Source organism: Chroicocephalus ridibundus, chromosome 2 (assembly GCF_963924245.1).
Source record: "Chroicocephalus ridibundus chromosome 2, bChrRid1.1, whole genome shotgun sequence".
NCBI lineage: Eukaryota > Metazoa > Chordata > Aves > Charadriiformes > Laridae > Chroicocephalus > Chroicocephalus ridibundus.
Window position 1 is genome coordinate 46069679 of NC_086285.1, and position 12536 is coordinate 46082214.

Below are 12536 nucleotides of genomic sequence, written 5' to 3' on the forward strand. Positions count from 1 at the left end.
TTCATTTCACCCGGGATTTCCTTTAACTTGCTGAGGCATAAAATAAATTGGGAGAGGTAATCAGCAGGTGACACTCCCAGATACCAGCTCCACTGTGTAGGGCACCCATTTTCAAACAGAGCCAGGGGAACCCGTCCCCCTGAGCACAGGAATTAATTCCTTCTTTTTAGCTAAAGATCTCAACACTTAACTGCTTCTGAATATCACCACAATATTTTATGGGAGTAGCATTGTGGCTTTAGCTGGTCTCGTCATTCCCTATCCCTTCCCAGGATACATCCCACTGGCTCAGCAAGCGCAGCACAGACATTTCAGAATGGAAAGCTTGTTTTATGCCAGATAAAATTAACATCTGAAGAAGTCTGTATTTTGACTACCTCTTGTCCCCGACCAGACAGAGAATTTTAAGCATTGCAGTAAAGTTGCTACAAGCGGCAACTGAGCCGTTTTCTCCTCGCTCCTTTGTTTCTGTTCTGCTCCTCGGTCTGCAGGGGGTCAAAAAGTGGCATCAGTTTCTCCAGTCCCATCACACACAATGGTACAGGAGCTCTGAGGCCAATGATGTCAGCGTTAATTTTTGATACTGCTCATCATACTAGGCATTTTAGAAAAGAGAGAAATGCAGACGGGGTCCGACTGACAAATGCAGATCTGGGATTTGCAAAAAAAACCAACCCAAACCCCACAAAGATGCAAAATGCGTCTGGAGAATGTGGAAGGACAAAAATGTAAACTAGTAATTGCTCTTAATGTGGCCATATTTTACTAAGCTGAGGAGTATTGCATTAAGATTTTGGTAATTGAAAGTTTGATTACTACACCAGTGACATTTAATTTTACTCTTTCTCCTCACATGAAACTCTCACCAACATCCATTAGGATTCTTCAGTGAATTGAGCACAGCCCATTGGCCTCCCTGTAGCCTCCACTGGAGGCTGTAGTTAAAACTGGAAGCTGGCCATGTCCACAGCTGGGAGTTTCAGCCCAATTTATTCATGAGCATTTGCTACATTATGTTCTATGACCTGGTGAAAAACTGCATAGTCTGACTGATTTCACACATTCTTAACCTCCTCCTGCTTTTCTTGTAGTAGTTACGAGAGACTCCACGTCTACTTTGCCATTTGCCTATCCTCATGCATAACTAAGAATATTAATCGCAGGGATCTGAACGGAATGAAATAATTTAATGACAGTACTGACTCACAGATATTTTGGATACTTCGTATAAAGAATAAAAAACGTTTATTAACATCTTAACAACTCCTCCAAAATGATCCCCCCCGCAATTGCTCTTTATAAAACATTGTAGAACTATCAAGCTTCTGTTTCCAGCTTCTCACCTCTGCCTCCGATGTGTGTTAAGAAACTCTCAAAACTATCAATGCTTTGAAATAAAATAGTGGTTAAGCCTTACAAACAACATTATTCTGTTTTAGTTACAAGAAAACTGTCCCTAGCTAACAAAAGTAATCTTTCCAAGAGCATACTTTGTAATCAGTGAAAACTGGAGAAAGATTTTCACAAAGGGACTTTTCTCATGTATCTAACAACATACTGAAGGATCACAGCGTTGTCTACACCTAGCTACTGAGTGCAGCACAGGAAAGGTTTTTTTGCACATTCTTCTGTCTCTCTCTCTCTGCAAACAGGTAAACGTACATTTTATTTCCTATATGAAAAATTAAATATATCAAACAAGTTGCTTAATCTCAAACACAGAAGTTCATTCAGCTACTAAGAAACAGTAACTTATACCTCGGGAAAAGCAAAAATATGGATATTATCTACCGAGTGGCTGGCTCTACAAAACTGCATTGTCTCTGTTGTACTGAACTTTAAAAGTTTTCATTGGAACATTTTTTCATGTTTCCAGGCTTTTTTCCATTCCACATTGGAGTTTTGTCCTGTTTGGCACATGCAATTTCTGTCACCAAAACGGTACCAAGAATGTTGCTTAAGAAACCTTTCTGCCATTTTGATACCCATGAAAATGACCAGATTTGTACGGTATTTCAAGTAGACCCAGACAGTACAAAACTCTGAAATACAGGACTTTAACAGTAAAGTTCTTTAAATTGCCTACTGATTTATCATGGTGATAGGGAGAAACACTCTATTGACAGAAACACCAGATGCACTAGTTAAAACATGACTGAGATTTCATCCTATCAGCTGAAGATGATTCTCAGGAGATGGAGCCAAAACATTGCACAAATTTTATACAGTTCCAAGTTAAGCTAGAAGGTCAATGATTAACCTCTGTCTGAAAAATAAAGCAACATTTGGATTTTTTTTTCTGGGGATGATCTAAGTGAAAATTCAAGGTTGCTTATAATGGAAAAAATAATGCTGTCTCTAGAACATCCCACGCTTTGAAGCCAGAGAGATTACTAAGAGAATTTTGTCCTTCTGCGTCTCTCAAACACAGTATTAGCCACATCTGGTACCGCTTGCAGAAATGTGGGATTTAGCTGACGTTCAGATAGCCTCTGTCTAATTCCAAGGAAGATTAAGCTACAAAGGATCTTACAAAAAGTAATTAGCGAAAAATGACTTAGTTTCTCACTGCCCGTTTTAGTGTGTTGAAACCTTCCAAAATTGCTCTTGCCACTAACGCTGGAGTGGCTTGAAGACCATCAGTTTAGATCCCATATGTGAAACCTGACCACTTCTTACCCTGTCGTTCAGCTACTAGGAAACAAAAGCAGCAGAATCCTACTGGATTTGACCAGGTGGATAGCGTTATGAATGGCAGAGCCATCTTGGTGAATACCAAGTGGTGGAACTCAAAGTCTGTTTGAATTAGTGCCAACTCTTCTTTAGGAGAAATTTTGAGGCAAGAGGCTTTTAAAGAAATGCCATCTGATTGTTAGTACTGAATCTACCGTTTTTGAGAAGGAAAGCAGATGAGATCTCTACAGAAGAACGATACCCTGGGAAAACACAAGAGCCTCTATCCTTGCATTTTTCTGTGCAAGTGGCACAGGAGGAAGGCAGTGATCTTGGTGGTCATCAGATTCAAACCTCTCTCTTACCAGCAGCAACTCCTAGACAGAGTGGATGAGCAGTGGTATTGAAAAGTGTCAGGACCTGACCCTGAAGAGGGTCAGGAATCTAACAACTGTCGATCAGATTAATCGCATGGACCTCAAGACTAACGTGGCAATTCCCCCAAACCAAAAAACACCAACGCCCCTCCAAAACCCTCCACAAACATCCATCGCTAAGATCATGATGGCGTTCATGATTCAGAGGCTCAAAGCACAACTGCAAGAACGCTGCTGGAATGGGGAAGAGACACATGCTGCGCCCAAGGAGGAAAGATTTTTCAAATATTGAGGGCTTACGTCACCATCTTGATCTCACTTATGATTGAAGAGCCTTAAAAACCCAGGAACTTCTATACCCAAGAAAGCAGAAATTTTCAGCACAAAAAACCCTAAAGAGGATGGAGAGCAGGACAAAAAGAGCTGCTATTATTGGCATGTTGGTGAAGGGGGGGAGCTCAGGTTCTGTATCTACATTGACAGAAGTCCCACTGATTTGCCACGAGAGTTTTTCGATATGAAATGTTTGTTTCTTCTTATTCAGGCTGCAGATCAGTAGATGAAGAGTGACTTAAGCAATTCATGCTCTGAATCTGATTCAGGATTTGCAGGTGGAAAAAAGAATTCCTGAAGAACCAGGAAGGCTAGAAACAGCTTGCTAGATGCCTCCATCTCATCTTGCAGTTGGCAGAAACTAAAAAATGGACAAAACCATTTCCCTCTAAGAGCACAATCAAGGGAGAAAGCAAGTTTTCCTTTTCAGTGTAAATATGCATATATACAAATGTGAAGCCATATACAAGTTATTAACAAGACACAACTAAACCTTCAGCCATGAGCAATTTGCATAAACTCTCTCAGTTCTGTGAAGGAAGGTATCCCAAATCAGGCATGTCTCAAGTGATTTTGAAGCTATTTTATCCTCAGTGCTTTTTATTGTTTTTTTGGAGTAAGGAAATTAAGATCTAAGAGGCACACAGATGGGACAATATCCTCACAAGATACTGTGAGGAAGACAAAAAGGAAACGTATTACTTCTACAGACTGTGAAGCAATGTGGAAAACGTCTTACTCAAGAACAGTAGATGCACTCAATCAATGCACTTATATACTATCACCTGCTGGGAGAAGAGTAACAGTTAGTGCTAGATTCTACGTAAAAAAGGAGAATGTAGGTTCTGAGGCTGCACCTTCCTCATTATCTAATCATGCCATTACAAAACATCTATGTAAGTCAGTGTAACAATATATATAGTTAGGGAAAAAAATTACTATTTCTGTGCTACTATCTGCATTATCATCAATATAAGTATTTAAAAACACAACTTGAGTTTGAAGCCTTGCTGTAAATCAGTAAGGCGCAGCCTGAACCCAGTGGGAACTGCCTTTATTAATTTGTATTATTTTCAACAATGATCGCTTTAACCATTATAAACCAAAAATCTTTACTTTTTAATGACTACTGAAACAGCCAGACCTTCCCAGCCCATTTCATATTCTCCTGAAGCCATTTTAGAGCAGATGTAAGGTCCAAGCTGTAAACTTCTTCCATGTTAACATTCATTGTCATATGCTTAAGAAAAAGCTTTGGATCAGATACACGAGCAGCCAGGATCAGTCTCTCCACTGCCGCTTGATAGTCCCTGTTATTCTGAACTGTCTGATCTTCACTTCTGCAAGTGAATTTTCACAAATGCAAAATTAGGTACCATACAGGCCCCGTGTCACTTGCCTGACATTTTATACTGGCAACAAGATTACAAAAACATTAAAATAATGTCTTGTGTTCACTTCACTTGTAATAGATTATGTTAATTTCTAGACAAATTTTAGCTGATTATTCTGAAGAATTAAAAAGTTAGAAAAAGTATATTTTTAACATACTTTACAGTAATGAAAAGTAATAGGATTTAATGCCAGTGCAAAGTAGGTCTGCAACATTCATAGCACATATCATGAAGAAATGTTCGACTCCAGACTGGAAAACTCAGTAAAGGAGTGTAAACCATTTTATGAACTGGATATATCAAGAATTCGTGTACGTGATTGACTCCAAAAGGATTAGTGATTTTTGGCATGTAAACACTTTTGGAATAAGGACGGGCCTCAGTGACATGCTGATGTTTCTGCAAGAGCAGAATTTACTCTTTAAGCAAACAAGCAGAGGTACAATAGCATACATGTGAAAACAAGAGATAAAAAACTTCTCATTTATCAAAAGAACAAAATTAAGACAAGTACTCGTTGGGAAAGGTAGAGGGGAAGGAAGACAGACTACTCGAGTTTGAGATGTCCCCGTTCATCCTTCTTAACAAATGTAGCTTTTCTATGGAGTTTCACATTTTGATGCTGAGCCAGAAAATGGGGTCTTGAAAAATTAATTATAGGTATAATCTAGTGCCAGTGGTTTGTGGTTTATGGACAAAAGGAAAAAGCAAACCCCCACATTTTTATCTGAAGGTATTAAGTCTCACAGGAAGGGGGAAAAAAATCTAGCAAATTTAATATTGAGATATCCCCTATAAAGAGAACCAAGTAAAATGTCTACATGCACTTTCCAAAAAACAGCCAAGAAATGTTAGAGTAACATTTTGACTGTGCCCTTCTACTCCACTGCTTAACCACAACACAAGAATCCATACACCAAGATATCAAGCTATCCTGGTTGTGAAGATACAGTACACCCTTAGTGTGGTAGACACAGTTAGAGAACACAGGCCAATATCACTCTGGAACAATTACTTTTCTGCCGCTCACATGTAAAACTAATAATAAAAAACTGCCAAACATCTACTATTCTATAACCAGTTTAGAAACAAGGATTAAAAACAAGTTTAAAACCAAGCACTCTTTCCCAGCCAATGGAAAATTAGATCTCTCATTAATTACACGATCACACGGATAAATACAATCAAAATGGTACATAACTGACAACAAACCTTTTCAGTATTATTTGAAGAGTCTGACTAGCAGCCATTGGACTTTGAATATCACTGGCATTTGAAACAAGAAATATTTCAATGGCCAACAGCATCTCAACCTCAGACAAGTAAGATGGAACCGTCAAAAGTTTGTGATATAAATTTCCCTGCAGTGGTGGGTAGCAACCCAATGATAAAGCACCTGAGAGTAAATACAGAAATTTAAGGAATTAATTAGGATTACCGATACTGAACATAGTTCTGTTTTCTTCAGTACGTGGCTAAGAATGTGGACACCCCCCTTCCCAACCTCTTAATGGATTTTATTATTTCACCTGTGAAATGGCCTGATTTGAGTACACAGAAAATAGTATGCACTGTTGTAAAATGTTATTTTTATCAATGAATATTATCAGTGATGATTAAAAAGCTCTGTCAGAAATCTGGAGCCTCCAAGTACGTAACAACGACAGGTCAAAGAGAAGCTTTATTAACTATGATCACAGTGAGAGGACCTCTGAACAGCATCTCCCCCTTTGCTTCCCTGTCCTCTGCCAAGTGATCCCAGAGACCCAACCAGTATAGCATTTCAGGGGGGGAAAAAAAAAAAAAAAAAAAAAAAAAAAAAAAAGAAGAGGTGAGGAAAAAAAAAAAGAGGTGAGGAAAAAATCATTTCGATGTTAACAAAGCCAAGCATCCATCCCTCCCAGGACGGACTCCTTAAGTAGCCTGCTAACCACCACAATACTACAATGGAATCAAACAGTAAATAATGGGACAAAATGGAGAGATAGGTGGACCCTATCAGAGTGGCACACCCAGTATTATCTTAGCTCAGAAGTGGGGAGTTGAAAATAATCACAGACTGTTAGCTTTTAGTTGAAAGAAATTCTCTTTTAGTTAGGATAAACTTCTTAGCCAGACCTCTCAAATCTTAAATAGTAACGCTTTTACCACCAGCTCTAAACATAAGTATAAAGAAATCTAATTTGCCTAGATAAAAAAGTGAAGATTATGCACTTTTTAACCATTTAAAGGTTCACATTTTTAAAATTCTGAAATCGAATGTGAAAAGTTAATGTTATTGCTACATCTATTTCATGACAGGTAGTATGCACTGATTCGTATTTTCAGCCGTCACTATTTCCCAATAAACATTTTGTTTACAAATAAACTCCTGATAGTGATACAGAAAGTACCGTTTTCTTTTTACAAATTAAACTGTTACCCATTTCTCCCCAACATACTGAGCTGTTATGAGCATATGTTATCTAAAGAACATAAGGGAACGATATTGTTTAAGAAGCAACTTACTTTTGTAATAGGTCCTAGCTTTAGACCACAAAGAACTTCTTCCCAAAGCTGTGATTAATCCTCTAAGTAGAAAAATATCAATTGCTATGTTTTTTGAAAGCATGAAGTCTATTGCAGAAGATGACACCCCGAGGTTCTTGCTCTCAAAACAGGCATTTATCAGGTTGTTAAAAAGGGAGCTGTACTGAGAAACATCTACAGTATCTGAAACAAAATGAAGAATATTAACTACTGAATTAAGTCAAATGCAAATCTAATTGAAGGATCGCTTCTCAATCAGTACCTAAATCAGGACTCTATGCTATCAGCTACCTGCACCTATGCTATGAAGACAGGCTGAGAGAGTTGGGGTGATCCAGCCTGGAGAAGAGAAGGCTCCAGGGAGACCTTACAGCAGCCTTCCAGTACCTGAAGGGGGCCGACAGGGTAGATGGGAAGGAACTCTTTATCAGGGAGTGTAGTGATAGGATGAGGGGTAACGGTTTTAAACTAAAAGAGGGGAGATTTAGATTAGATATCAGGAAGAAATTCTTTACTGTGAGAGTGGTGAGGCACTGGAACAAGTTGTCCAGTGAAGTTGTGGGTGCCCTATCCCTGGAAGTGTTCAAGGCCAGGCTGGATGGGGCTTTACGCAGCCTGGTCTAGTGGGAGGTGTCCTTGCCCATGGCAGGGGGTTGGAACTAGATGATCTTTAAGGTAGGTCCCTTCCAAGGGGAACCATTCTGTGATTCTATGATTCTTGCTTCTAACAGCAAAGCGGAACAGAAGTCTTTTCATAGTTAGTTCATTCATGTTGTGAAAGAGAACTGTTAAGATCCAAGTAATAATTTGCTGCCAAAACCAACAGGATCAGATAAAAATACATTAATTTGTCCAAGCCTATAAATAGAATCTTCACCTGATGCCTCAGACTTAAAATTTGCACCAACAGAATTCACTGTGGTGCTTCGAGTTCTGCTTCTACTCGTACTCTGAACTGTCCACTTCCCTCCAACTGTCCCTTTTGGCAGGACTGAGCAGCCTTGTATCCACCTCACACCTCAGAGGACCAGATACTTTTAGGATTCTCTAAGTAGATGGTCTTCCAACTAAGCTTTCCTAACATACACTGGCAATAAGAGTGAGACCTACACATAGGAAATCAACTGAGGTTTCCTCAGCAGAACCTAAGTAACTACCCATCTCCTCTTGAAATACACATCCAAAATTTTTCAGATAAGTTGAGTCCAAAAGAGCACTCAGTTCTTAACATGGTGTGTAAAAGCAGCCTTGGTTAGCTAGTTCAGTTACAGAAAACACCAATGCATTCATCTGAAGTGAAGATGAAACGAATCAATCAATGATATCCCTATTTTAAGTTATTGTATAGACTGTGAATGATCCTTAAAAATTTAGCGGGTCTTTCCTGTTGCCCTGTGTAAAAGAACCAATTGAAAAAAAGAAGATGTGTATAAACTGTGTGCATGTACGTGCATGTGTGTATGTGGCAACAGCTGCAGAGTACAATACATACTTTAACTGAGCCTACACTCTTCAGGGGGGAAAAAAACGGCCTTGTCTAAACCATCTTCTTCAACAAATTTTAGCCAGAAAACAAACAAAAAGAACAGTACAGAATCATCTATTCAATTTTTAGCTCTTAATACAGTATCTTTTTCTTTACTTACCAGAATGATTTTGAAAACCTGGTAAGTTCTGCAGAACTTCAAATGCCTGCCTGTATAAACTCTTCCCCAAGTATTTGTCCACTAGTGTACATAACAGATTATGTCGATTGAGGATGTCCATTTTATCACAGGGCCACAATGGTGCATTTGTTGTCCACTCTGACTCTGTGGCAAGCAACAGTGCAGTGTTATTTCTATGAACTGAAACTGCTGGACGCTGAGACTTTTGGCCATTAAAAATATACTGTAAACTGTAGCAGAAAACAAATTTCAGAATTTCACAGAAAATGGAGTTCTAGTTATTAATAATTTGTTCCTTATCACCAATACTTCTCAGATTGATTCTCTGAACCTTCATATTGTAAATAACCCCTTTTACTAAATATCATGGTAGTAAATGGACTGTGAGTGGCATATATATAAGTGTGTACATAAATACATAAATATCTATATACATATATAAAATTGAGTAGCAAATTTTAGATCCTCAATATTACTTTATAGAACACCTTCTATTCTTGTTTATACTTCTGAATTTCTTCTCTTTTCAGCAGATCAGAATTCCAAAAAGCCAGTAATTATGCATTATTTAATTGCAGAAATATGGTACTGTTCTAAAGCTATTTTACTAAATGTGGATATTGTGAGGGCTAAAGAAACTACGCCTTGACCGAAGCCTGAAAATTTTTTGACGCTGAACGTCACCTGGCTGAAAGGAAAGGTACATGGGGCACGGTCACTTTCTAAGATGCACCCCTCCCTTATTATGGTAGGCTTTTGAGTAGATTGGTCTTGATAACAGACTACTAAAAACTTTTCTGAAAAAAAATATGGTATTAGTCATAATATTTCTTATACATATCAAGAAGACTGCTAACCAGTAAGATGGACAGCATTTTATTTTTGTTGTCCCAATATTATTAACATTATTTAATAACATTGGCCAGATCATAACTTTTATCTGAAATCTGTCATAGAAGGTGACTGTTCAAATTTAAATAAAATCTCAGTTTTTTATAAGACAAGCTTACCTTTCAATACCCACACCGCTCCATCCAAACTTCCAGTTTTAAGAAAGATTTCTGCAGCTTTATTAACAATTTGACATCTTGATGCTAACCTCTCTGCGCCTATAAGTCCTTTCAAGACTGTAAAATGTATCTGCTTCTCATGCAACTTATCCAAAACCTTCCTTCCCTAGCATAAGAGGGAGAAGGGAAAGGGGAAAGGTCAGAGAAAGGAGCGATAACACTGAACACAGAGTATATTTACACAAAATACAGCAGATTTAATTTGGTGATATAGATGTATAGGCACCAGTTTAGTTATCCAAACTGAGTTGGGGAAAAAAAAAAGTATAGTAAAATTTCTAATGAATAATAAGTTTTTTTTGACTGTGTAGGCAAAAAAAACCCACCACCAGCCCATTGTTGAACAGTTCCCAGCACACTATTCCCTATAACATTATTTTTTCTTTATAATGTTCCTAGACAGTATTTTTAATATACTTTGTAATTCATTTGTATTTATGTACGTTAGTATATTAGTATTTTTACTCTTGATTCCATTCAGCACTACACAACCTATAAAATTCTAAAAAGATTATACAGGGAGTTTTCATTTTGCAGAGGCATAATCGTTAAACTGAAATAATTACTCCAGCATAAGCCAAAGAAAACACTGGTAGTTGTACCCAGCAGGACAATAAGCTGCAAAAAGTTGGGCCTATCTGGCCAACAGTATAACACCCAACAACTTTATCATCATATTCCAGGTTGATATTTAGACTGGTTTCCTACAGAAGCTTCCTCTTAACAAATTTTTGGTTGGCCTTTTCAGTCAAAGATGGAAGAAAGGCAGCAGTCTCAAAAATAATTAAGATCTGACCAATCTAAAAAAAGATGATGATTGAGTCAGGGTGGGATATCAAATTAACATCCCCAGCAAGGCAAGAATAGTCCGGATTCAGCACTTGTCCTGTCTGGCTGTGCCTTGCTGGTCAAGCAACACAAATGAAACTCCAAACTAGATAGGTTTCAGCTCTTGCTTAGTGGGTGTATCAATGAGGTGACGGCACACTGACACAAGGTGAAGTTCAGAATGTCATCACTGACCAAAATACACTCCAAAATCACTGGTGGTTTGTATTGGTGGTCACGTAGAGGATCTAGCCGGTATACACCGCTTCCTTTCAGGAAGAAAAAAGGCAAATTTAACACTGAAATGAATCTTGCTGCAGTGAACTTATGATCAATACTGCATGAGGCCTAAACAGTGTAAAACATCCAGTGAAAGGTCTAGTCCCTTAACCATGGTGCTCTGTAATATTTGAAAGCAAAGAAAGGATTATAAACGGCATTTCTTTGTGAGGTCTGAGTCTTTGCAGGATTCACAGAACTTCGAACCCTAGATTCACTGGAAGAAAAGCATTTCTAGTGATGTTCTGGGGAATGAGCAGTTCACCAAGTGCAGTAGCAGCCTTGCTATGCTTCCCTTCTGTCTTCCTGGCCTTATCCATTCCATTTGAGGTCAGGTTCAGAAGCATCGGTGCAGGAAAGGGCCCACTCAAACTTCTGTAACTATTGCTTGAGTTGGGAGGTCTCAGAAATACAGCAGTATTGCCAGACAGAAGGAAGTGACATTTCTGGGAAACAATCCCATCAGCACCTCACCCCAGAATCTCAGGAAGACCTATCTCCTAATCCAGATTCATCCTTAGCTCAGAGAAATCAAAAGGTGAACCTAAACAATCAAGTTTCTCAGTTGCAAGACAAAGTTATGATGGGCTCCATAGAAAACTGCTATGGACAATTAAAACTACTGGACAATTAAGAAGTACTAAGATGGTTGGGAGGCAGGTGGTACATCCAGCCATTCAACTAGAGAAACACATTTAAAAAACTAGAAAAGAAATGACTCATTCTTTTTCTTCCACTCAGGTTCCTATAGTCCAGTATACCTTTATCCACTGCAGTACTTTGTGATAAGAATACATTACACTTATCCCAATCCTTCCAATGAAAATTCTGTCTGCTTCATTATGTTGTGAATTTTTTATTACTGAAAAGAAAAAAAAAAGTATTTTTAAAAATTTATTTTACGTGTAAATGCAGTTTTAAAGAAATTACACACTTGAAAAACACGGTCATTGTGAAAATATTAAATGTAGTTTCTGAGATATTTGCCATTGAAAGTAGCAAAGTCCTGAGTCTTAACAGCAGAAGGAGGGTAAATAACTATAGTTTAATCAGACACTATTTCATAATGTCATGGTCTAATTCATCCATAGTATGCTTGGACACATTATGTCATAATTTGGTAACGTCATTATTTGTAAAGTATAAGTTTTTAATTTCTGGCACCATGATGACATGATGGCAATTACCGAACTGAGTAATTACAAGTTTTCCCAACCATATTATACGACCACTTTGGAAGCACTGTTGGTATTGTAGAGCAGTGGTCTCCAAAGTGGGGTGTGAGCACAACAATCCGTTCAGGTGTGGGAAGAAAATATTTTTTGTACCATTAAAAAATAAAAATAAAGAAAATAAAATATTTTTAAAAGTAGTGTTTATTTCATC

General features: G+C 38.0%; 1 protein-coding gene across 1 annotated transcript in view; it reads right to left on the reverse strand.

Annotated features, from left to right (window-relative positions):
- Positions 1-1290: 1290 nt before the first annotated feature.
- Positions 1291-12536, reverse strand: part of TOPAZ1 (testis and ovary specific TOPAZ 1) — a 41571-nt gene continuing 30325 nt past the window's right edge. Inside the window, exons 15-21 of the mRNA XM_063323918.1 lie at positions 11912-12012; positions 9984-10149; positions 8953-9117; positions 7286-7489; positions 5990-6173; positions 4528-4723; positions 1291-1927 (exon numbers count right to left, since the gene is read on the reverse strand). Of these exons, the coding sequence (XP_063179988.1) occupies positions 1865-1927; positions 4528-4723; positions 5990-6173; positions 7286-7489; positions 8953-9117; positions 9984-10149; positions 11912-12012 (1079 nt within the window). The 3' untranslated portion in view covers positions 1291-1864. The remainder of the gene's footprint in view (positions 1928-4527; positions 4724-5989; positions 6174-7285; positions 7490-8952; positions 9118-9983; positions 10150-11911; positions 12013-12536) is intronic.